Below are 25741 nucleotides of genomic sequence, written 5' to 3' on the forward strand. Positions count from 1 at the left end.
ATCTAATCCTGGAATCAGCATTTTATAAGTTCTTCGGCAAAAGAGAAGCACTAGTGTGCAGAAAATCTTTGCTCTCTTGCCTTGAGTCTTCGCTGTTTTTGAGGTTACCAAGTGTCTTGTGTCATCGCTACAACATGATTTGAAATCTGGGTTCTCACTGTGCAGAGAGGTTCCCTGGCTTCAGTCCGCCGCTGGCGGGAAGACTGTATACAAGGGGACTTTATTAGTTTGCATCTTGAATTTTTGCCAACATCAGTTAAGAAAGATTCACGGCAGTTTTGTCACTTCTGTTTTACTGTATGCTTTCAGAAGTGGCTTCCAGGGACTTTGTGTCCGAGTAAGAAGAGCTCAGACTTCAGGTGGAGAGGCGTATCCCTGAACTCACCGTGTCCCACGTGGCTGTGTCTGAAGTGTGGCTTCTGCAGAATGCTGCTGCACAGTACTCAAGTACTGTGGAACTTAGTCCTCCCAGGCGGTGGCACATGTCGCTGCCCCACAGTTGGACTGATTCATACCCAAAAGTCTGTTAAGTGTAGATTGGTTATGATATATTTATGAGGCCGTCTTGACTGAAGTTGGACAGGATGCTTTTTTAAAAAAACATTTGGCCTTGGCCACTGGTTTAAATCCATAAAGCCAAGATTCCTTGCTTGTAAGATGTATCATCGCCGCTGGTATGTTGATGGTTTTATTAAGTGTTAACCACTAAACGATTATTCTTTTAGGTGAATGGAAGAGAATCAGAAGAGGAGAATCTCAATAAATCTGAAATAAGTCAAGTGTTTGAGATCGCGCTTAAACGGAACCTGCCTGTGAATTTTGAGGTAAGTTTATTTTACACATAGCACTTTATATTATAGAATCCTGGTAGCATTCATCCTAGGGATGAGTTTTTTCCTAAATAACATTGAAGCATGATTAGAATAATGTTTACTTAGTGTGAACGTCCACATTTAAGATCCAAACTGCATTTAAAGTTTTATTTAGGAGTCTTGTGTTGGGGCGTAGCAGGTAAAGCTGCTGCCTTTGATGCCAGCATCTATTATGGGCACCGGTTTCTGTGCCGGCTGCTTTGTTTCTCATCCAGCTCCCTGCTAATGACCTGGGAAAGCAATGGAAGACGGCCCTAGTGCTTTGATCCCTGCACTCACATGGGTGACCCGGATGAATCTGCTGGTTTAGCCCTGGCTGTTGCTGCCATCTGGGACGTGAATCAGAAGATGGAAGATCTGTGTCCCTCTTTCTTTCTGTAACTTTTTCAAATAAATAAATAAATCTTTAAAAAGAATAAAAAGCTTTCTAGAAGAATAAAAAGTTTTCACTCTGGGTCCCTAGCTCTGGGCTCTGCCTGTCTGAGCTTCCTGAGGCGCTTGGTTCAGCTCCTGAGTGTGAGTCCAGAGCTTTCATCAGTCCCCACAGTATTAACAATCTCTCTAAGTGTTCCCTGAAAATCTTGTCAGTAATTTGGAAAGGATGTAGGTGGAAGTCATAGTGCCGTGTCTCTCCCTCATTTGTTGCTAAAATCTAAAAATAATAATTAGCTATTTGCTCAACATGGAAAATAAGTTGCATTTAATCTGTTTCCCTCAAAGACAGCATGATCCATCCAGACTAGAAATGAGGTGGTTTTAGAGTTTCCCTACTCTGCAGACTCTAAGAGCCCACCCATTAGAAGTTTGTTTCCCTATAAATACTTGGGTTTTGTAGCTTTGTTGTTGCAGTTACAGGTAACACCCAGATTTCATGCCCAACTGTCATAAAATGAGGACCTTTTCCTACTGTGTGTCAGCACCCTGAGCTCGCCTCGGGTTCTGTCCTTGGTCCTTTCACCAAGGACTGGGACTTTCGCCGACCATCTGGCATGCTTCCCTGTGTACCGGGTCAGAGGTGGGCTGTAGAGGTGCGCTGGGCCACTCCCTAGCAGGCAAGACCAGGTTGATAGTGTTCCCTCTGGGCTGCGAGTCTCCTCACAGGGCTGGAGCTGGCATCTTGTCCCCTGGTGCGTGGCTCTCCCAACCTGGCTCCCTCTTGGGGCATAGTGGGGGAGGATGGAGCCAAGGGCGGTCTGGACTGACAGGCAGGGCTGCTTGTCAGTTGAGAATGAAAGGGCTGCTGTACCCTGAGAAGTTGTGGGATCTCTGTGGGCATCTGTTGTTGAAAAGGGAAGACATGCTTCTTTTGCCCCATTAAAGCTTTGCTGTGGCACCAGGGCTGCCAAGACTGAAGAGTGGGGGTGCCTGGGCTTCCCAGGACCCTGACCTCTGAAGCTTCTCACCGCTGGCTTGCTGCCCCGGGAGTCAGAGTATATCCTGCAACCTTTTTATTTTTTTTTAATTATTATTTATTTATTTGACAGGTAGAGTTATAGTCAGAGAGAGAGAGAGAGAGAGAAAGAAAGGTCTTCCGTTGGTTCACTCTCCAAATGGCCGCTATGGCTGGCGCTGTGCCGATCCGAAGCCAGGAGCCAGGTGCTTCCTCCTGGTCTCCCACGTGGGTGCAGGGGCCCAAGCACTTGGGCCATCCTCCACTGCCCTCCTGGGCCACAGCAGAGGGCTGGACTGGAAGAGGAGCAACCGGGACAGAACTGGGGCCCATATGGGATGCCGGCGCCGCAGGCAGAGGATTAACCAAGTGAGCCACAGCGCTGGCCCCTAGCCTGCAACCTTAATGAGAGCTTCCCATTGATGTTTTTGCTCTGTGGGACACTACGGTCAGATTTCTTCCTTTCCCCTTCCACTTTTGTTTAGATTTCAGATTCGGCTTCCAGGGATATGTGCCATGCAACACTTAGGAGGGAATTGCCAAGTAGTCACATTAGGAGAAGTTCTTGGAGCGCCCTCTGGTGGTGAATATCTTTAAAATAAAGTTTTTTTAAAAATATATTTATTTTATTTTTTTGACAGGCAGAGTGGACAGTGAGAGAGAGAGAGAGAAAGGTCTTCCTTTTGCCGTTGGTTCACCCTCCAATGGCCGCCACGGCTGGCGCGCTGCGGCCGGCGCACCGTGCTGATCCGATGGCAGGAGCCAGGTGCTTCTCCTGGTCTCCCATGGGGTGCAGGGCCCAAGCACTTGGGCCATCCTCCACTGCACTCCCGGGCCACAGCAGAGAGCTGGCCTGGAAGAGGGGCAACCAGGACAGAATCCGGCGCCCCGACCGGGACTAGAACCCGGTATGCCGGCGCCGCAAGGCGGAGGATTAGCCTAGTGAGCCACGGCGCCAGCCTAAAGTAAAAGTTTTAAACATTGCAGGGGTGGGTGGTAGATTGAGTTTGAGCGTATGAATTCTTAACGTTTAATAACATACCAGAGGTTCACATTTGTTTCTGTTATTAGACTGAGTAAGGGCTTTCTTTTCTGTTGCATATGGAAGATTACCTGCCAATCTTAAGTATTGTGTATTCAGGGAAGACTTATTAAAATAGACTTAACCAAAGTAGTTAATTTTTTACTGGTTTTTGGTAGTAAAATTTGTCACATTGGAAGCTGGGCTAGATGTTTAATAATAGACAGAAAGACGAGTCATTTGTACAGTCTTATAGAAAAATGTGTACAGGTTGGCCTTTTAAAAAATTTTTAATTATTTGTTTGAAAAGCAAAGTCACAGTGAAAGAAAGATCTTGCATTCACTGTGTTAGTTCCTGAGTGCTGCAAGGGTCCAGCTTCAGCCAAGCCTACGCCAGGAGCCAGGAACTCCATCTGGGTTTCCTACATGGGTGGCGGGAACCTAAGTATTTGGGCTCTCCTCTGCCTCATAGGGGTGTTAGCAAGAAACTGAGTCGGAAGCAGAGACGGGACTCAGTCCTGGACACTCTGGTATGGGACGTGGGCTTCCCAGTTGGTGGCTTAACCTGCTGTACCACAGTGCACACTCCTAAAGTGTGGCTTTTGATAAATCATAGTTTTAGTTAGAAAGTGTCATGATCCTACCAGATAGGGTCCAAGTCCAGCTCCCGGTTTAGGCTGGTGGGCTCTAGGTGGCAGTGGACAAGGACAGTTGTTGCTACAGATCCCGGTGACCTGGATGAAGCTCCTGGCTCATGGCTTTGGCCTGCTTAGCCCTGGCTGTTGCTGCCGTTTGGGAGGTGAATTCGCAGTGAGCCGTCAGTAGCTGCCCTGTGCATCTTCAGTCTAATGTGAATCCGTGGAAAGCGCTGTTCAGGAAAGGAGTGTTCCAGACTCTAGGCCCTGGTGTAGGGAGCACTGGGCACATCCTGGAAAACCCCTCCGTTGATTCCTGTGTGGGCTAGGTCCTTCCCAGTGCCCCTGCTCCTTTGCAAGGGGCGCAGGCCCTGTGCTGAGACCTGTCTTGGCCTCACGTCCTGCACAGCTGTTTCTGGGCTCACTTCTCTTTCCAAGCCATTTTTAAACTTTATTTTCAAAAATTTTGAACTTACAGAAAAGTTGCAAGAATTGGACAGTGAATTTGTCCTTAGATTCACCAGCAGGCCAGATCTTTGCTTTTTGTTTTTCTATGAATGTGCATATTTTAAGTTCTATTTTTTGCTTTTGTTGAAACATTTAAAAGTAAGAGTTCTCATACCCTTTGACTCCTAGTATTTCATCATGTATCTTTTTTTTAAATAATTTTTATTTTTAATGGGCACATAGTATTTGTACATATTTTTGGGGTACAGTGTGGCATTTTGGTATATTTATTCATTGCATAGTGATCATATCGAGTAATTCTTTCAGTGTGTATCTAAAGAGGAAGAACATTCTTTTAAGTAACCGCGATCTAATTGTTGAAGAGAGAAAATTTAGTATCGCAGTGTAACCTGATTTACTTTTTTTTTTTTTTTTTGAGAGGCAGAGTGGATAGTGAGAGAGAGAGAGACAGAGAGAAAGGTCCTCCTCTTGCCGTTGGTTCACCCTCCAATGGCCGCCACGGCTGGTGCGCTGCAGCTGGCGCACCGCACTGATACAAAGCCAGGAGCTAGGTGCTTCTCCTGGTCTCCCATGGGGTGCAGGGCCCAAGCACTTGGGCCATCCTCCACTGCACTCCCGGGCCACAGCAGAGAGCTGGCCTGGAAGAGGGGCAACCGGGACAGAAACTGGCGCCCCGACTGGGACTAGAACCTGGGTTGCCGGCACCGCAAGGCGGAGGATTAGCCTAGTGAGCCGTGGCGCCGGCCCTGATTTATTTATTTATTTTCTTTCTTTCTTTCTTTCTTTCTTTCTTTCTTTCTTTCTTTCTTTCTTTCTTTCTTTCTTTCTTTCTTTCTTTCTTTCTTTCTTTCTTTCTTTCTTTCTTTCTTTCTTTCTTTCTTTCTTTCTTTCTTTCTTTCTTTCTTTCTTTCTTTCTTTCTTTCTTTCTTTCTTTCTTTCTTTCTTTCTTTCTTTCTTTCTTTCTTTCTTTCTTTCTTTCTTTCTTTCTTTCTTTCTTTCTTTCTTTCTTTCTTTCTTTCTTTCTTTCTTTCTTTCTTTCTTTCTTTCTTTCTTTCTTTCTTTCTTTCTTTCTTTCTTTCTTTCTCTTTCTTTCTTTCTTTCTTTCTTTCTTTCTTTCTTTCTTTCTTTCTTTCTTTCTTTCTTTCTTGACAGGCAGAGTGGACAGTGAGAGAGATAGAGAGAAAGGTCTTCCTTTACCACTTTACCATAGGTTCACCCTCCAATGGCCGCCGTGGCCGGCGCACTGCGCTGATCCGATGGCAGGAGCCAGGTACTTCTCCTGGTCTCCCATGGGGTGCAGGGCCCAAGCACTTGGGCCATCCTCCACTGCACTCCCGGGCCACAGCAGAGAGCTGGCCTGGAAGAGGGGCAACCGGGACAGAATCCGGGGCCCCGACCGGGACTAGAACCCGGTGTGCTGGCACCGCAAGGCGGAGGATTAGCCTAGTGAGCTGCAGCGCCGGCCTGATTTACTTTCTATATTCATATTTTGCTAATTGTCTAAATGATTCCCTTCAGGAATCTTTTCCCCTTTCGCATGTCAAGTTGGCTTTCATAGTTGACGTGTAGATCGCCCTGTTGAGTTCCTTAGCCTTTCTTTGTATTTCTTGTCATTGACAGATTTGGAGATCAGTTATTTTGTTCTGATGGCCCTCCATTTGGGGGTGTGTGCCTGCTTCCTCATGATTGGATTTGGGTTATGTGGTTTTTAGCAAGATCGCCAATGTTGGTCTTTCCTCAGAGTATCTCGTGATCTGTTCATTCCAGTGTTGGGGAAGTGACCTTTGTCCGTTATTTTCACTGGTCTGCATGTGATGGTCTCCACTCTAAGGAGACTTCTTCCCCCATGGTAATTCACCTGTAACCTGCAGGGGGACACACACTGGTTCTGCCTTCACATATCTTGCAGTCATTGGTGATTCTGATCAGCATTGATCGTGAAGGTCAAAAATGATTTTTGTGTTTTCTGTGCTGGCATTCTAGGGTAAAGAAAAAACTTTTCTTTATATCCCCTCCTATAGTATTTTCATGTATAGCAGTATAGATGTATTGCTTTAAAAAAAAAAATTATTGGAGAGGGAGGAGGAAAGGGAGATGAGGGAGGGGTAGAGAGAACATAGGGGCCAGCATGTGGTGCTGCCTTTGACAACAGCATCCCATATGGGCCTCAATTCAAGTCCAGGCTGCTCCACTTGCAATCCAACTGCTTGCTAATGGCCTTGGAAAAGGAGCAGAGGATGACCCAAGTGTTTGGGCCCTGTACTCATGTGGGAGACTCAGATGTGGCTCTTGGCTCCTGGCTCTGTCCTGGCCCAGCCATGGCCATGTGGCAATCTAGGGAGTGAGCTAGCAGGTAGGAGATCTGTCTGTCTGTTTTTCTGTCTGTAACTCTGACTTCCAAATAAGTAAATTTTAAAAGAGAGACCACATGTCTGCGCCTGAGAGAGTCGTTCTCTCCCCACCCCCGCTTCTCCCATCTGCTGATTGATTTCCTAAATGCCTGCCATGGCTGGTGCCAGGCTGGGAGCCAAAGCCAGAAACACCATCCTGGTCTCTGGCTTGGGTGACAGTGGCCCAAGTACTTGGGCCGTCTTCTGCTGCCTTCCCAGGAGCATTAACAGGAAACTGGATGAGAAGTGGAGCAGCCGAGACTTGAACCAGCACTCCAGTGTGGGGTGCTGGTTGCATGTAGCCACTTAGCTTGTAGACCAGTTTTGGCTCCTGTGATATATTTTGAAATACTTTTATGTGTCCTGTGAAGTAAGGGTTGAGCTTTTTGTTTTTGTTTGTATTTGACTAATTATTCCTGTGCAGTATATTGACACTCTTTCCTTTTTAAATTTCCTTTATACCTCCACTCTTCAATTTGGGAAGCTATTTTACTTTTTAGTACAACACATTGTTTCAGCCTTACTTTGAATTTCTCATGCTTCCGCTTTGGCCCCAGTGAAAATGGAAATTCCTGATAGAAACAACCTGAACCATTCCTCTGAGGAGCCCTTCTAGTGGGCACTGGTGCGCAGAGACAGGGAGACTTGTTGCCGTGGAACCGTCGTTGCTTTTGGACCTTTTAGCAGATGAGCTAGGAATCTGTGCATTTTAAAATGAGCACCACAGGGTTCTTCTGTCATTCCATGTCTGAAACATTGTTTTCCCATATTAAGAAGCTGTCAACATCCTCAGTCTATTAAGACACATCGTCCACAGCAGAACTACTCTGTGGGGTTCACGACATCTTTACAGTTGCTTTGTTTTAAAGATGTATTTATTTATTTGAAAGAATTACACAGAGATTGAAGGAGAGGTAGAGAGAGAGGTCTTCCATCCGATGGTTCACTCCCCAATTGGCCGTAATGGCTGGAGCTGCACCGATCAGGAGCCAGGAGCTTCTTCTGTTTCTCCCATGTGGGTGTAGGGCCCAAGGACTTGGGCCATCTTCTACTGATTTCCCAGGCCATAGCAGAGAGCTGGTTTGGTAGTGGAACAGCCGGGACTCAAACCAGTGCCCCTCTGGGATGCCGGCACTGCAGGCGGTGGCTGTACCCTCTACGCCACAGTGCCAGCCCCAGCAGTCCCTTCTGTCTTTCCACTAAAAGTACTGTCATCAAAGCATTCTGTTCTGAAGTTACTTGTTTCTTTCCCAAACATGCTAACAGTCTACTGAAGTGGGCTTTATATATAGTAAAATTTCCATGTCTTCAGTGTACAACACAATATTTTAATATTTACAAAACTATAATTCATACCTCAGATCCAAATATACAGCACTGCCATAATCTCTAAAAGTTTCCTTTGCCCCTGGAAAAGTTAACCCTGAACCAAAAGAAAATGCTTTCTGGGGGGCTGGTGCTGTGGCCTAGTAGGTGGGCCTCTACCTGCGGCACTGGTTCGAATACTGCCTGCTCCACTTTTTTTTTTTTTTTTAAGAATTTATTTATTTATTTGAGAGGCAGGATTACAGACAGAGAGAAAGGTCTTCCATTCACTGGTTCACTCCTCGGATGGCCTCAACAGCCAGAGCTGAGCCGAACATAGGAGCCAGGAGCTTCCTCCGGGTCTCCTACATGGGTGCAGGGGCCCAAGCACTTGGGCCATCCTCCACTGCTTTCCCAGGCCACAGCAGAGAGCTGCGTAGTAGGAGGAGCAGCTGGGACATGAACCGGCACCCATATGGGATTCCAGAGCTGCAGGCGCAAGCTTAGCCCACTATACCACAGCCCTGGCCTGGGCTGCTGGACTTCTAATCCAGCTCTCTGCTAATGGCCTGGGAGAGCAGTGGAAGATAGCCCAGGTGCTTGGGCCCCTGCACTCACGTAGGGGACCCAGAGGAGACTCCTGGCTCCTGGCTTTGGATCATCCCAGCTCCAGCCAACGCAGCTATTTGGGGAGTGAACCAATGCAAGGAAGATCTTTCTGTGTCGCTCCCTCCCTCTGTCTATAACTTTGCCTCTCAAGTAAATAAATCTATAAAAAAATGCTTTCTGAAATCTATTACTATGCATCAGTTTTCCTCATTCTTAGACCACAATACAATATGTGTGGTTTTGTATCTAGTTTCTTATGGACAGTGTAGTTTTTGACACTTATCCATGTATATGTATCAGTAGTTTATTGCTGAGTAGTCTTCTGTGTGAATGTAAATCAGTGTCACTTATACATTGTTTGCACCGTGAGGGCTGTTACGAATAAAGCTACTGTGAGATTGTTATGTAAGTCTTGTGTACACTGTATTTAGACTTGCTGAGTCATAGGATGGGTGTTTAATAAAAATTGCCCGTTTCCCAAAGTGATTGTGTACATTCCCACTAGCTGGTCCACATCCTTGCCAACACTTGATATTGTCAGTCTTCCATTTTAGGTAATCTGGAGTGTTTCTTTGTGTGTATTTCACACTGGCTTTAGTTTGCATTTCTCGGGGCAGTGGGGTGGCACTGTGGCGTAGCAGGTTAGGCCACCGTCTGCAGTGCTGGCATCCCATATGGGTGCTGGTTCAAGTCCTGGCTGCTCCACTTCCAGTCCAGCTCTCTGCTGTGGCCTGGCAAAGCAGTACAAAGTGGCTTTAGTCCTTGGGCCCTTGCACCCATGTGGGAGACTGGAAGAATCTCTAGGTCCTGGCCTCAGGTTGGCCCAGCTCTGGCCTTTGCGGCCATTTGGGGAGTAACTAGTGGATGCAAGACCCTCTCCCCTACCCCCAGCGCTCTCTCTGCCTCTGCCTCTCTCTGACTGCCATTCAAAAAAATAAACAAATTCCTTTTTTTAATTTGTACTTGATGACTAATGAAGATCACTTTTATATGCTTATTGACCATTTAGAGATCTTATTTTGTGAAGTACTTTTCAAATATTGCTGATTTTTTAAATGGAGTGGTTTGTCTTTTACTGTTGAGCTGTAGGAGTTCTTTATTCTGCATCTCAGTTCTTTGTCAGATACATATGTTCCAAATACTTTTAAAATAGTATTTCAATGAGCAACTAAAAAATTTTTTAAACTTTTGAATAATTTCAGTTTTCTATTTATGGTTGATGTCTTCTGTGTTCAACTCTCTGCCACCCTCGTGGTCAGAAGTTCTTTCCTGAAACTGTTAGTTTCTCATTTTGATCTGTGGTCCAGCACCAGTTGGTTTTTGTTAGTGGTGTGAGGTAGGGGGCGTGGTTTTGCTTTTCTTGTGTGGATTTCTGGTTACTTCACTACCATTTTAAAAAACAGATTTTCATTTGTTTGCTGTGTTTGCTAAAAGTCACAGACCTCACATGCTTGGGCCTGTCCCTGTACTTTGTCCTACTGGTCTGTTCATCCTCACGGAGTCCCGTGGTGTCTTAGTTGCTGTAACTTTACAGGAAGCTGGTGGTGTTGAGTCTTCTACCTGTTTTCTTTAGAAGAGTGCCATAGCTAATGTAGGTTAGATTCAGTTTTTATTTTCCTTTCATGTGATTAAGTAATCACTTTAATATTGTTAGGTTTCTGCTCATATTCAGTTTTCGGTTATTTCCTCCTCTTTGTTAACTTAGTTTCAGTTTTTTCATACATAAAGGACTAAGTGGTTGAAAAAAGTTGAAGCCATTCAAAAACTGTATTCCCATCTCCTCCTGTATCTCGTGAGTCTCTCCCACCTGCTCATTTCACTGGTTTCTGCTTTATTCTTCCTGTGTTTCACTGTGCAAAAACATGCTATGAACACATGTGTGTATTGATAGCTGTGTATGCTTCTGTGTGCATGCATAATCAACCTGTTCCCTTTTTTAAAAAAATGGTAGTCTTGCCTATCCATAATCTGGGTAATATTTTCTTTCTCTGAGATTTGATTTCATTTTCTCCAAATGGCTGCAATGGCCAAGGCTGGGCCTGGCCAAAACCTGGATCTTCGTCTGGGTCTTCACATAGGTACAGGGACCCAAGCACTTGGGCCATCCTCCACTGCTTTCCCAGGTGCATTAGCAGGGAGCTGAATCAACATTGGAGCAGCCAAGACTTGAACTGGCACCCATGTGGGATACAGCATTGCAGGCAGTGGCTTAACTGCCATGCCCACAGTGCCGGCCCATAGCCTGTTATTCTTACACTTACATTAAAGTTAGCATATTGTATATACTCTTCAACAGCTTGGTTCTTTTCACTTAATACTCATACATGCTGGAATCCACACTTTATCATTGTCTAGAGATTCCTCTCATTCTTTTTTTTTTTTTTTTTAATTTATTTATTTGAAAGGCAGAGTTATATATATAGAGAGAGGGGTGTTCCATCCTTTGTTTCATTCCCCAAATGGCCATATTGGCTAAGGCTGGGCCAGTCCTAAACCAAGAACTTCTTCTGGGTCTCTCACTTGGATATAGGGGCCAAGCAGTTGGACCATCTACTGCTTTTCCCATACCAGGGAGCTGGATCAGAAGCGGAGCAGTTGGGACATGAACTGGCATCCACATGGGATGCCAACGTTGTAGGTAGTGGCTTTACCTGCTATACCACTCATTTAGCCCCTTATTCCTTTTTTTTTTTTTTTAAGATTTATTTATTTATTTGAAAATGAGAGTTACACAGAGAGAGGAGAGGCAGAGAGAGAGGTCTTCCATCCACTGGTTTACTTCCCAGTTGGCCGCAATGGCCAGAGCTGTGCCAATCCAAAGCCAGGAGTCAGGAGCTTCTTCCGAGTCTCCCATGCGGGTGCAGGGGCCCAAGGACCTGGGCAATGTTCTGCTGCTTTCCCAGGCCATAGCAGAGAGCTGGATCAGAAGTGGAGCAGCTGGGTCTTGAACCGGCACCCTATGGGATGTCAGTGCTTCAGGCCAGGGCATTAACCGACGGCACCACAGTGCCGGCCCCAACCCTTCATTCTTTTTTTAAAGATTTATTTATTTATTTGAAAGGCAGAGATACAGAGAGAAGGAGAGAGGGAGAGGGAGAGAGAGATCTTCCATGTGCTGGTTAACTCCCCAAATGGCCACAACAGCTGGGGCTGGGCCAGGCCGAAGTCAGGAGCTTTATCCGGGTCTCCCACGTGGGCACGGGGGCCTTGGGCCATCTTCTTCTGCTCTCCCAAATGCGTTAGCAGGGAGCTAGATTGGAAGTGGAGCTCAAACCGACACCTGTATGGAATGCCAGCACTGCAGGTGGAAGGTTAGCCTTCTCTGCCACAGCGCCCCCCCCCCCCCCGTCATTTCTTTTTGACAGTTGATACCAGCCAATATTTAATTAACTCAGTCTTTTTTTTAAAGTAATTTATTCATTTGAGAGATTTACAGGAAGAGACAGAAAGTGTGATCTTTAATCCACTGGCTCATTCCCCAAATGGCCATAGGAGTCAGGAACTTCATCCAGGTCTCCACAGTGGGTGCAAGGGTCCAAGCACTTGGGCCATCTTCTGCTTTTCCAGGCCATGAACAGTGAGCTGGATTGGAATTGGAGCAGCCAGGATTTGAACCGGTGCCCAAAAGGGATGCCGGTGCTGCAGACGGTGGCTTAACCTGTCGCACCACAGTGTTGACTCTATAAGCTCAGTCTTGCCTGGAGGTATAGAACAAGTAATAAACTTGGACTCTTCATGCTGGGTTCTGCTGGGTCAGGTTCCTTTTCACTAGTCACGGAGGAGCACGCTATACACATGACAGCCTGTGACTTGGGGCTGAGTATATGGGTGTGAGTCATTCTTTTTTTTTTTTTTTTTTGAGATTTGTTTATCTTACCTTCCTATTTGACAGAGCTACAAAGAGAGGGAGGGACAAAGATCTTCCATCTGCTGGTTCACTTCCCCAAACAGGACAGTCAGGTCTGGGCCAGACCAAAGCCAGCAGTCAGGAACTGTCTCCATCTCCCACATGAATGGCAGGGGCCCTAGCACTTGAGTCATCATCCACATTAGCAGAAAGATGAATGGGAAGTGGAGTTGGCAGAACTTGACCCGGCACTCCCATATAGGATGCCGGTAGCTTAACCAGTCATGCCACGACTACCATGTTGTTAAAGATGTATAGTTCATACAGATTTCCTAAAACAGGTTCCCAGTTTGGTCATTTAGTCTAATTTGGTGAGTTATTTGGCTTGATCCTGACGTTTGAGCACTTGACACACACCAGAACACACAGCTCGATGTATGAACCACGACTGAACCGCCACGTACAGAATGCCGGGCACTTACAAGTGTCTGCTCAAAGCAGGAATGCCACACACACAGCTTAACAAGGGAGATTAAGAACTGGCCTTATTTCTCCAATGATTGGATAGACCCCAGGCCGTGCCTGATTATGACTATCAGAAGTCTGATTGTAAATAAACCTTTGGAAGTCCCACCTGCGGGGTAGAAGTCCACCCCTGCCTGCTCAGACTCTGGTGGGAAATGAGGGATCAGAACCACCCAGAGTTACTTGAGTGACTGCATCCCTGGTCACAGCACGGAATGAGAAGCCTTGAGAAACTCAGAGTAAACCCGCTGCAGGAGAAGTGTGTCAGCTCAGCATTTAAAAATCCAGCAGCAAAAAAGAATAATTGCTTGTGAGGCTCAATTAGTTATTAATCATTAATTCTGATGGGAGTTGGTAGAAATGTCTCTATATCTGCCTATCCTGGTCACATCAGATTCAGGACAGAAGCTAGTTTGAACAGTAAAAAGAGGCTGGGGTTATGGCGCAGCAGGGTAAGCAGCCACTCCTGCAGTGCCAGCCTCCCATGTGGGCACCGGTTTGAGTCCCAGCTGCTCCACTTACGATCCAGTTCTCTGCTGATGTGCCTGGGAAAGCAGTGGAAAATGGCCCAAGTACTTAGGCCCCTGCACCCACATGGGAGACCCAGATGAAGCTCCTGGCTCCAGCCTGGCCTAGTCCCTGCCGTTGCGGCCATTTGGGGAGTGAGCCAGCACATGGAAGATATCTGTGTGTGTGTGTTTTTGTGTGTGTGCCTTTCAAACAAATAAAATAAATCTTAAAATAGTAAGAAAGGGATGTAAAAGCATTCGACATCATCCCTGCCATTTTTCGTCAGTGTTCGTCTTCCTTTCGTTGGAGGGTTCTGTGCTGGATGCTGCCCCGTGTGTGCTGGGAAGTGGGTGTGCCAGGCAGTGTGCCCAGAGGCTGTGAGCAGGTGTCTGTAGCGCTTTCACTCAGTCTTTCCCTCTGGCACAGGTGGCTCGGGAGAGTGGCCCGCCGCACATGAGGAACTTTGTGACCAAGGTCTCAGTTGGGGAGTTCGTGGGGGAAGGTGAAGGGAAGAGCAAGAAGATCTCCAAGAAGAATGCTGCCATAGCTGTTCTCGAGGAGCTGAAGAAGTTACCACCCCTGCCTGCAGCTGAGCGCACGAGGCCCAGGCTCAAAAAGAAAACAAAGCCCCCCGGCCGGGTAGGAACCTTTCCAAACAGAGAGGGTGTTTTCTTTGCTTACAGGAGGTAGGCGGGCTTAGAAGGCTGAGTGCTGTCCCCAGGGTGAAAGGGGACAGATGGAAGACGCCACAAGCAAGGCCCGGTGCATCCTCTCCAGCCGTGGCACTTGAGCCACGGAGTAGGTGGAGCGGAGGCCGCTGAGGCCGTGCTTAGAAGCAGCATGTGTGTGTGCATGTCTGCCGAAGGCGCTCTGCAGCCCTCATGGTCACAGGGAGGTTCTGGGCGAGGCTGTGTGTGGGGCCTGGGAGGGCTCCATGCCTATGACCACTGCCCTGGAGGTTCTGAAGGTAGAGAGGAGGCTGGCAGGGTGTGGGAGGCTCAGGGTGGAGAGGGACATTTGTGCACTTTGGCTTTTGGGTTTTTGGACCACGCTAACAGATTTATCAGAGGCTACTGACCCCTTCCTCACCCCAGGAAAGGAGTCAAGATTCCCTTGGCGGCCTTGCAGAATGTTAGGGTTATTCTGTGGTGGTTTGCAGAGTTAGATCCATATTCTTCCCCATATATTCCTTTGGTGGTTATTTTTTTTTCCTTCCTGTCTTATTGTGTCCTGCAAACCACTGCTGTTCAGTGGAGTGGGTGAGGCCGTTCCTGGCCTGGGAGGGAGAGTGGGAGTCTTCGGTTCTTCTTTCAGGGGATGTCAGCTTGGGGATCCTCTTGATTGGCTTCTGGACCTTGAGTTTTGTTAAGAAAGTGAGAAGCCCAACGTACAGACCTTTGAGGAGTTTTCAAAGCTGGGTTGTGTTTTTTTGTTATTTTTTTTTTTTTATTTTTCCTGCCTCTTTCTTGCTGTGTGTTAATTTGTTAAAGAAGCAAGCATTGCAGCAATGCTTGCCTCTTCACAGGGAAATGTTGGTTACTAAGGCCTTAAAGTCACCTTAGAATAATCATGGACAATGTGAAGCATCTTTTAGTGTTGAAGAAACTCGGAGATCTGAGCCATTGGCAGATATGTGCCCAGTGTCTACTCCGCTCTGTCCTGCTCTTGGAGTTGGCCCTCTCTGACCCAGGCTTTCCCGTGATTAACAAGCACATCGTTCTGCCTTCCTTGTTTCTCAGCTGCAGACGAGCCCGGAGTATGGGCAGGGCATGAATCCCATCAGCAGACTGGCCCAGATCCAGCAGGCGAAGAAGGAGCGGGAGCCCGAGTACCTGCTGCTCACAGAGCGCGGCCTCCCACGCCGCAGGGAGTTCGTGATGCAGGTGGGTCTGCTGGGCTGGGCACTGCCCTGCTGCCTCTGACCGCGTCCAGTCCTGAAGTCTCTCGAGGTCCAGGGGCTGAGCTGCCTCCCTAAGGAGACCGGGTCTGGTGGCCTGCTCTCTGGCCCATGGTAGTTGCTTCGTGCTTATCACAGGCCCTGCTGTGGCGGCAGGTGGGGGTGGGTTTCGCCCCACCGAATGCCTTTCTTCATTACTTCTCCTGGGAGTTTAGGACGTCTTCAAAGTTAAGTCCTGCAGGTGATAGCCAGAGTTCTGTTCCTGTTCCTCCTCCTCGCTCGGAGTTTGGAATCCAGGTCGGCTCTTCCTGAGAATGGGTGGGAGGACGCTCCAGCTCGGCACGGGGTGTTTCTCCTTGTGCTTAACTTACTTAGCCGGTGCTTCACCAGGCCGCGGGCTGTAATTGTGATTTGAATGTATGTTTTCTGATGGGAATCAGGGTCTAGTAGTCCCACCTTAGTGGTTTTACTTACCCAGTCATTCGCGGTCCAAAAGTACTACATGAAAAATTCCAGAAATCAGCAACTCAGCCCTTAACTTGCCGGTCTCGTGAGTGTGGTGATGAAGGCTTGTGCCGTCCCCATCGGGATGTGATTTGTCCTTCACCAGGGGACCCATGCTGTGGACGCCCCTGTTACTCGGCAGCCGTGTCGGTCACCAGATGGATTGCGACGGTCTCTCAGTGCTTGCGTTCAGTAATCTCCAGAGCTGGGTAGCGTCCATGCCTTCAAGCATCCAACAGGAATCTTAGAAACGACTCCTGAGTCAGGACAAGGGGGAATGCGTACTTCTTCCTGGGTGGTCATGTACAGCTTATAAAGAGCCATCCCCAATCCTGGGTGTCACACCCCCAGTCGGAAGTGAGGGAGACAGTGAGGTGTGCTCTCTGCAAGAGGGAGCGGTAGTTCGCCAAGGGGCAGTGGCTGCCAGGTGGCCAGGTTGGGATTTGGTACCAGGATGCTCTGCGCAGGCCGGGTAAGGGTTTCCTGAACTTCGTCCTGTGAGGTCTGGGGCTGCCTGTGGCAGGGCCATAGGGGAGGGGGTCAGGCGGGAGTGTGCGGGGGACGTTTAAAGGGCGGCCCTTGGGGACGGGGTTCGGCAGGGAAGGTGTGCGTGTGTGTAGATGTGGACGCAGGCACGTCTGTGTGTGCTGCAGTTCTAGTGATGGGAGCGATGTGCAGTGTACAGTTGACAAGGAACTCATCTGCTCGGTATTAAAATGTCACACACCTGTGGCTTAGTGTGATCCCCACCCCAGGGTGACAGTTGGACAACACGTGTCGTTTTATCACTGTGCTCACCGAAGGGATTACTCAAGTCATTGACAAGTCCATCATTCAGATTGGAGACTTCCAGTTCTAGCACGAATACCAGCTAACACACACACACACACACACACATACACACACACGCGCGTGTGTGTGTGTGTACCGTAGTTTGTTTCTTTGTTTTCTTTTAAAAGATGTTTCTCTTCATCTTGAAAGGCTGCTGGTTCACTCCCCAGATTCCCACAACACATAGGGCTGGGCCAGGCCAAAGTCAGGGGCCCAGAACGTCATCTGATTTCCCATGTGTGGCAGGCGCCCAGGCACTTGAGCCTTCATCTGCTGTCCCCAGGAAGCATTAGGAAGCTGGAGTGGAAGTGGAGAAGCTGAGACCTGGCGTGGCACTCTGCTGGGGGATGCCAGTGTCCTGGGGAGCGGCTGACCCCACTCTGCCGCACACCTGCCTCGATAATTTTGTTGACAGTAACAAGACAGTGAAGACACAGGTAGCTCATATCTTTTGTAAATGATACAATTGGCATCTCTGCTGAATTGGGTAATAATTTTCGAAGGCCAGAAGAATGTTTCCATTTGTTGTGCTGGCTATAGTTAGTGGCTGCAGACCTCAGGTACCTGTAAGATTTATCTGCATTAATAACCTTTGCTTCATCACTTTTAAGTTTCAAGGTTGTCAGTAACCTCGTCCTTGATAGGTTGCATTTGCAGATTTCTGTGGTATTTATATTCACCACCACCAGTTGGGGGCTTTTGGAAGTGACACCTGTAATGGTGGAGTTGAGAGGAGATATGCAGTAGCTAACCTCATGGAATATTCCCATGCAGACATGGACAGAACATGAGAGCACAAATAATTCTATGAGAAATTATGGGAGATGTTCAGTGGTGCCTTTGAGTATTTCTTGCCTCTGTTAAAATCATTTCATTTGGGGGCCGGCGCTATGGCACAGTAGGTTAATCCTCTGCCTGCGGCACCACCATCCCATATGGGCGCTGGTTCTAGTCCCTGCTGCTCCTCTTCCAATCTAGCTCTCAGCTATGGTCTGGGAAAGCAGTAGAAGATGGCCAAGTGCTTGGGCCCCTGCACCCATGTGGGAGACCAGGAAGAAGCACCTGGCTCCTGGCTTCGGATCGGCGCAGCTCTGGCTGTTGTGGCCATTTGTGGAGTGAACCAATGGACAGGAGACCTTTCTCTCTGTCTCTTCCTCTCACTGTCTGTAACTCTACCTCTCAGATAAATAAATAAAATCTTTTAAAAAATAACTTAATTTGTAAGTTTATGTAAATTTATGTTTAATAATGGCTGTATTTAACAGCCAGCTTTACAAATTCCTGAATATTTAAAAATCAACTGTGGTAGGGGCCAGCGTTGTGGCTTAGTGGGTAAAGCTACCACCTGCAACACCAGCACCCCATGCTGTTCCATGGGGACCAGTGTGAGTCTCAGCTGCTCCTCTTAGGATCCAGCTCTCTGTTAATGGCCTGAGAGAAGCAACAGGAGATGCACCAAGTGTTTGGGTCCCTGCCACCTGCATGGGAGATCTCAATGAAGCGTCTGGTTTCAGCTTGGCTCAGCGCTTGCTGTCACAGCCATCTGGAAAGTGAATCAGCGGATGGAAGATCTCGCTCTGTCTCTCCCTTTCTCTCTATAACTCTGTCTTTCAAATAAATCTTTAAAACATGAAATTAAAATGAGCTCTGTCAGACCACTGAGGCACTCGTGTTAAAGCCACTGAGCTGGTTTCCTGCGTGTTTAAGCGCCTGTGTGTGTGTTGACTGTTTGTGCAGGTGAAGGTTGGAAACCACACTGCAGAGGGAACAGGCACCAATAAGAAAGTGGCGAAACGCAACGCTGCGGAGAACATGTTGGAGATCCTGGGGTTCAAAGTTCCACAGGCACAGCCCACGAAGCCAGCGCTCAAGTCAGAGGAAAAGGTGACTGCTCAGGGCCTTCCTGTCCCAAGGTGGCCTCCCGCTGCACCCGCGGCACTTGAGGCACATGCTTCAGGGCGAGACTTGCTCTTCCAGCCAGCGACGCAGCTCTGCCCGGCAGTCTGGCGTGTGGGTCACTGTGGCGTGCTCAGAGAGGACCTCATGTCCAGTGGCTCCAGGCGCCGCTGTGGGTTAGCTCATGCTTGCTCTCGTGTCTCTGTGACCTGGGGGTGCTTTGCTCCTCCATCTAAAGTTAACAGTGCGATTCTGTGACTTGTGCTCTCAAAGCGAAGCATGCATGGGAAATTCACGCGTGCGAGTCTGGGTAGCTGTCGAGCAGGCTGTGCTTTTCCCGGAGGTTGGGTGGTAGACATTAGGGTCTGTCCAGATCTGGAGCAAAGTGATCTGGGATTTTGCTTTTCTCCACTGGATCTGCCAAGAATGCTCCATGGGAACTTAATGAAGCCCCTGGGGACCTCGTTTCCACTCCCTGAGTTACGCTGTCGGGATAAGCTTGAGAACAGGACTGATTGGTTCACATCTGCTGGTCCTAATGCAGTGATGCAGGGCGTCAGGCTAATAACTGGGACTCCGGACACTTGGGGAGCCTGCATCAACCCTGGGCCTGGCTCTCGGTTCTCATCCCACAGTTTTAGATTTGGGCACTTGTGGGCTTCCTTTCCTTCCCGGAAGGGAGACTCACGTTGGATGCAGTTCTTATGCCACCCTGTTGAATTGGATATTAGGCCCAGGAAATAGTCTTGATTTGTTTAGCTCCCACCTAAAAGCCTCTTCCCTGCCTTGGTGTGCTCCACCCGGCTGCATCCCTGCTCCCGCTGGCCACATGTCACTCTGTCTTGCCCCAACACACACGCACATACTTGCTGTGCGTGCCTTCACAAGTGAAGTGGACACACTGGTGGCCAGGAGGGACAGGAAGTGCACACTAGTGGGCAACTTTGGGTAGGGGAGGGTTTTTTCTGTTGATTGCTGGTTGAAGTTTATGTTACTTGGCAGGAGCTAATTTTTCAACGATTTGACTTATGTTCATGCCCCCTCCCTTTCTTTTTTTTTGCTTCTCTTAAGACACCAGTGAAGAAACCAGGGGATGGAAGAAAAGTAACCTTTTTTGAACCAGGCTCTGGGGATGAAAATGGGACTAGTAAGTGTGATCCTCACGTTGTCTCCCTCTGGATGGGGTTCCTGGGTTTGCATGGTTCCGGCAGCAGGTGCCTGGCAACGGTGCGCACAGTGTGTGTGTCTGGGTGAGGGAAGGAAGGGTCGTGCAGCTCGGGTGCCCTTGGGCCTGCCGACAGTGGAGGTGACCCTGTCTGTCCTCCCAGGTAGTAAAGAGGAGGAGTTCAGGATGCCTTATCTTAGTCATCAGCAACTGCCTGCTGGGATTCTTCCCATGGTGCCCGAGGTCGCCCAGGCTGTAGGAGTCAGCCAAGGACATCACACCAGAGATTTCTCCAGGGCAGCTCCAAACCCTGCCAAGGCCACGGTAACTGCCATGATAGCCCGAGAGTTGTTGTATGGGGGCAGCTCGCCCACAGCCGAGACCGTTTTAAAGAATAACATCTCTTCAGGCCACGTACCCCATGGACCTCTCACGAGACCCTCTGAGCAACTGGACTATCTTTCCAGAGTCCAGGGATTCCAGGTAACTGTTGGGCCTGAGCTAAGAGGGACGTGTCTCTGTCACCTCTGGGCTCCTCTCTCAGAATGAGCTTTGAACCTTGTTTTTGAAATCAAATTCTTGGGGCAGGCGTTGTGACGCAGCATATAAATCACTGCATGTCAGTGCCTGGTTCAAATCCTGGCTGTTCCGCTTCGGCTCCAGCTTCCTGCTAGTGCATCATCTGGAAGGCAGCAGAGGATGGCCTGAGCACTTGAGTCTGTGTCACCCACGTGGGTGACCCAGATGAAGTTCCAAACTCTGGCTTTGGCCTGGCCCGGCCATGGCCTTCATGGGCATTTGGGGAGTGAGCCAGCAGAGGGATGACCCCCCTCTCTGTCTCTGTGTCTCTCTCTCGCTTTGCCTTTCAAATAAGTCAAGTTCTTGGGGTAGGCATCTGATTAGCAGTGGAGATGCTGTGTGGGGCCTCTGTGTTGTGGCACCAGTGGGTTAGGCCAGTGCCTGCGATGCTGGCATCCCACATGAGCGCCGGTTCAATTCCCAGCTGCTTGACTTCTGATCTAGCTGCCTGCTGATGTGCCTGGGAAAGCAGTGGAGGATGGCTCAAGTAGTTGGGCCCCTGCACCCACGTGGGAGACCCAGTTGGAGTTCTGGCTCCTGGCTTTGACCTGGCCATCTGGGGAATGAACCAGTAGATGGAAAGTCAGTATGTCTCTGTCTCTCCCTCTCCCTCTGTCCTCCCTTTATCCCCTCCCCTCCCTTCTCTCTGTGTGTGTATTTGTGCATCCCACGTTAACGTGCCCTGGGTTCAAGGCCCAGCTCCTCTCCTGATTCCATCTTGTCGCTAATGTGTACCCTAGGGGCAGGGTTGAGTCCCTGCCGCTCGTGTGGGAGGTCTGAACTGAGTTTACCCCCTCTCAGCTTCAACCTGACCCAGCCATTGCAGGCATTGGAACTAGTGGAGGGATGATAGTTTTTTTTTTTTTTTTTTGTTTGTTTGTTTGTTTTAAGACTTAATTTATTTATTTGAAAGAGTTACAGAGAGAGAGAGGTCTTCCATCCAATGGTTCACTCCCAAAATGGTCGCAACGGCTGGAGCTGCACCAATCTGAAGCCAGGAACCAGGAGCTTCTTCCAGGTCTCCCACATGGGTACAGGGGCCCAAGCACTTGGGCCATCTTCCACTGCTTTCGCAGGCCACAGCAGAGAGCTGGATAGGAAGTGGAGCAGCCGGGTCTTGAACTGGCGCCCACATGGGATGCCGGTGCTTCAGGCCAGAGCATTAACCTGCTGTGTCATAGCGCCGGGCCCAGTTTCCTATCTTTCTGTCAAATAAATATGTAAAATTTTAAAAGATGAAACCTTGTTCTTGGGGGTGGTAGAAGTGGCTGTGAGTAGCGGTTCTGAGGAAGAGAGGTCTAGAAGGTGTCCCCAGCATGTGTTGTATGAGAAGAGACTTGTCCTTCCGTCATCATTTTGCTACATCCAAGCTGACCCCTAGGTGCTTGTAAACATAGGCTTTGGCAAATTCTGCCTTGCTGCAGAGCGCCTGGCGGGAAGGGACCCAGGGGCCGAAGGCAGGCGGACACCTGCGCCCTGGAAGGTCCCAGGCGGGCACAGGCTGCCGTGTGGCTGCCCACAGGCTGGGCTCTCCCTCCTGCCGGCCCTGGGCCCGCTCAGGCTCCTTGCTTCGCTGCCCTGGCCTCAGTTCTCTCTTCCCCTATAGGTTGAATACAAAGACTTCCCCAAAAACAACAAGAACGAATTTGTATCTCTTATCAATTGCTCCTCTCAGCCGCCTCTGATCAGCCACGGCATCGGCAAGGATGTGGAGTCCTGCCACGACATGGTACGTCCCTCTGGGGTGAGGCTCAGGGAGTGAGCAGGCCTGGTCAGCTGTTACGGCCACAGGGAGACAGGAAACGGGTTTTCCGTAGACTTGAGAGAGTTGGGTTTTTGATAGGTGTCATGTGTCTGAAGACTCTCTCTCTCCTGGTTGGCTGGATGCAGTTCTCTCACTGCTCAGACTGTGCTGGCGAGGCCTGGCCTCTGCCACCCCCCCCACCCCACCCCACCCCACCCCGCTTCCTGGGGATCGACGGACCCAGGGCCGCATCTGGGGTTGTCCATCTCTACAGAACAAGGGACTGCGGGTCTCCCTTCTCGTGTCTCTGGGAAGCCCTTGTGCTGGTTTTCCGCGGACACGAAGTTTCTGTAAGAACTGCTGTCTCAGGAGAGGAGAGGAGATGGGGTAGATAAAGCCACTTCATGGGCTGTAGCGCAGTGTCTTGAAGACAATGGCAAGGACAGTTTGTGCAGTCTGATTAGCAGTGTTCAAGATCCTGGCAGTAACCAAAGTTAACAGGTGGGGATTCAGTGAAGTAAATGGATAACTCTCTTCATTTTAAAAATTCAAGTGTAAGGAATTGCTGCCTGTCTGCCAGTAACCACACGTGCCCCGCCCCAAGTGCAGGGTGTGGGGCTGGAGTCCCAGACAGGAGTGTGGCTTCATTTTTCTTTCTGTCCCTCACAGGCTGCCCTGAACATTTTAAAGTTGCTGTCTGAATTGGACCAACAGAGTACAGAAACGCCGAGAACAGGAAACGGACCAGTGTCTGTGTGAGTGCCCGGGGGCCTGGGAGGCACCACCGTACCCTGAGGCTGAGAGCTGCTCTGCTGACGCACTGAGACGTGTCCCGAGTGGCCTTCTGCCCTCGCCCCTGGAAGGTTTCTGTCCTCTGGGCAGAGAGCTCTGTTTTTATTAAATACCTTGACTCTGAATACGCGCGTCCCTGTGGTTCAGAACCAAGTTGTCGGGAGGGGTCACAGGACGGCTCCGCCCTCGCGCAGTGCCGGTTCTTGCCTCCAGGGGATCGGCGCTTGGCTCTCCTGTGTGTGCTGTAGTCCGTCCACCCCTTCGCACACCGTGTCCTGGGGGAGTTTGCCCTGGTGCCGCTGTTGTGAGCGAGCCTGGGCCTGTCTGTTGGGCTCCCAATGTTTGCTGATTTCTTCTGTAGCTTAAAACGGCCTTCCATCTCAAAACTGGTATCATTTTTATTTTTTCTTCCTTAAAGGTGTGGGAGGTGCTGAACCTTTTCTGCCTATGAACCATTATAAAATCCCAACATATATACTGAAAATACTGAAACTGCTTTGAAAATTTGGAATTTCTGATACCTCCAGTGGGCCGAGAGACACGCTGGGTAAGAACGTGGGCGGAGCGAAGACGGCAGCGTGAGGAGGTGGCCGTGGCTGATTGGCTCTGACGGCCGCGCAGCGACTGCGGCCTGCACCGCTGGGAGGAAGGGCCCGCCGCGGCTCTGCGCTCCAGCACGGCGGTGCTGTTTTGGGTTTGGTTTTTTTTTTTTCCTTTTTCCTTTTTTTGCTGTGTGGAAGAAGAAACAGAAAACAGAAGGGAGGACGCCTTCTCAGACTGGCTCACTCAAACACTTTGGGACAAACCCTGGACAGCCACGCTGGACAGAGGCCTTCCGCCGGCCCCAGAGCAGAAGCGCCAGAGAAAATCCAATGCTTCCTTCAGCGTCACCGAGCTTTCTAGCGTGCGCCCCCACCGTAACCACTGCTCTCTTCCTCCAGTGACGCGTGTTCTCAGTTCTTTATCTTCTTCTCATTGATATGACACTATATGTGAGAGTTTCTCAGTTGTATCTAGTTACATAGCACAGTTTAGAAACAATAATCTAGCCGGAAAGATCATACCGTGTGTATGTGGTTATATATTTTTCTTTCATTGTCCTAACCCAGGACCATTTCATTGAACACAAATGGTGTGCCCTCTGCTCTAGCTGAGACAGTCCCGATGCCTCAGACCCTGATGAAGTCTCCCACAGTTGTATAAATTGGACACTGTAGGAATTTTAAACTTTAGATGATCATTTCGTTCCTTTTCTATTTTATTTTTGTTAATGCAACAGGACTTAAACAAATGAACTTTGATCTTTGTTTTAAAGATTATTAAAAACAATTGTGTCTACACGTGGCTCTTGAGGGCGTAGCTTCACTACACTACAGGGTGTGGTCGCCGTGTGGTACTCACACACCTGCAGGTTGATTTCCGTGAGTGCTTGATACTGTCATTACATCTCCATGTAGGGCTGAATAGGATGACCCGTGTTGATGTATGCAGCTGTGTCGCTTTAGGTGTTGTCGCTGTACACAGAGTGTGTACCGAAGGTTCTGCGTGTGGTCCAGACGAAAGCTCAGTAGGCCCGCCAGGCCAGTACTGCTTCCGTCCGTGTTTGCGCTGGAATGTTCTCTCCCCATGGAATGTAAGTAAGACTTAGTGTTGTCACCAATAAATGGTCATACTAAATTTCTTTTGTTAATTTATTCTCAGATGCCACTACTGCTAGGTGGACACCTCCCAACTCAACCCCTACCCTTTTTTATTTTTAAGAAAGAAAAATTTATAATGCTTGTGATTCCATCTTGACAAAAATATGAAGAACTGAAATAACTTTATATCAAACTGTTGATCAATAAACAGCTACTAATGAAGCTCTGGGCCTGTTGAGCGGTGATAAGGGACGATGCACGTGCAGGACCGGGGCAGTGGCGTGGCGGGCACAGGGCGGCTGTGGGCCCGGGGAACGGCCCCAGTGCTGCCCCCAGAGCCACGGCCCGGCAGTTAGGAGACCCCTGGCAGGACGCGGGCCTCGCTTCCTGCGTGCGCTCGGGCTGCGCGGGCCGTGGGGACAGCTGGCTGGCCGTGTTAGCACTGGGGGGTGTGACGATTGTTTCATTGTGCAGCGGCGGCTCTCCAGTGTGTGATCAGAAAGTGTAGTGGGAGGGGATTCACCGGGAGAGTGAAAGCAGCGGAAGGAAATAAGTCGGGTCTTAAAGACCTGTGAGCTTGCGAGTCGGCGTCGACAACCTGCTGCGGCCCAGGTGCTCGGCGGAGGAACCGAGCGCACGGGCAGCACTTGGTGGGCGGCGGCTCTAAGCTGTCCTGCACTCTGCTGGGCTCTTGGCTCTGGAGTCGCGCTCGGGGTCCTCTGAAGGAACACGTGGCCCAAGCCGACTACAGCAGTTGACTCGAGTGTGCAAAGCACAGTGGAAGCTTGGAGTCCCGGGGCAGGGCTTTGCTGGGCCGTCCAGGTCCAGTGCAAACCTGGCGGGCAGCAGGGCTGGCTCTAGTAGCTGGTGTCTGCTGCCCACAGGGAGGCCAGGACGCAGTTCCCAGCTCGCGGCTCGGCCTTGGCCATGGGCATCCGGAGAGGAAACCAGCAGACGGGAGCGCTTGCTCTTTGTTCTCCGTCTCAGATTGTTAAACATCACTACTAAAAATTAAAGTGTAATAAGTTTTTCATTAATACTTTGTTTTGTACTAAAACGTTACAATATAATCTGCCTCTACCTTTTATTTATGATTTTATTTGAAAGGTGGAGTTAGAGAA

At 49.2% G+C, this 25741-nt stretch overlaps 1 protein-coding gene across 12 annotated transcripts in view; it reads left to right on the forward strand.

Annotated features, from left to right (window-relative positions):
* STAU1 (staufen double-stranded RNA binding protein 1) overlaps positions 1 to 24842 on the forward strand; it is a 74124-nt gene extending 49282 nt beyond the window's left edge. For 4 of the 12 annotated variants that reach the window (XM_089307061.1, XM_089307063.1, XM_070051717.2 and 1 more), the window contains 9 exons: positions 726 to 824; positions 13981 to 14211; positions 15312 to 15455; positions 18542 to 18688; positions 19772 to 19847; positions 20029 to 20348; positions 22051 to 22173; positions 22858 to 22943; positions 23399 to 24842. In XM_089307061.1, coding sequence (XP_089163187.1) covers positions 726 to 824; positions 13981 to 14211; positions 15312 to 15455; positions 18542 to 18688; positions 19772 to 19847; positions 20029 to 20348; positions 22051 to 22173; positions 22858 to 22943; positions 23399 to 23414 — 1242 coding nt within the window. In that variant the 3' untranslated portion in view covers positions 23415 to 24842. The remainder of the gene's footprint in view (positions 1 to 725; positions 825 to 13980; positions 14212 to 15311; positions 15456 to 18541; positions 18689 to 19771; positions 19848 to 20028; positions 20349 to 22050; positions 22174 to 22857; positions 22944 to 23398) is intronic. The other 8 variants (XM_089307062.1, XM_070051718.2, XM_070051715.2 and 5 more) reach the window with 3 other exon arrangements.
* Positions 24843 to 25741: the final 899 nt, after the last annotated feature.

The sequence above is a fragment of the Oryctolagus cuniculus genome, chromosome 11 (assembly GCF_051225735.1).
Source record: "Oryctolagus cuniculus isolate XC-2025 breed Fujian yellow rabbit chromosome 11, ASM5122573v1, whole genome shotgun sequence".
NCBI classification, from domain to species: Eukaryota; Metazoa; Chordata; class Mammalia; order Lagomorpha; family Leporidae; genus Oryctolagus; species Oryctolagus cuniculus.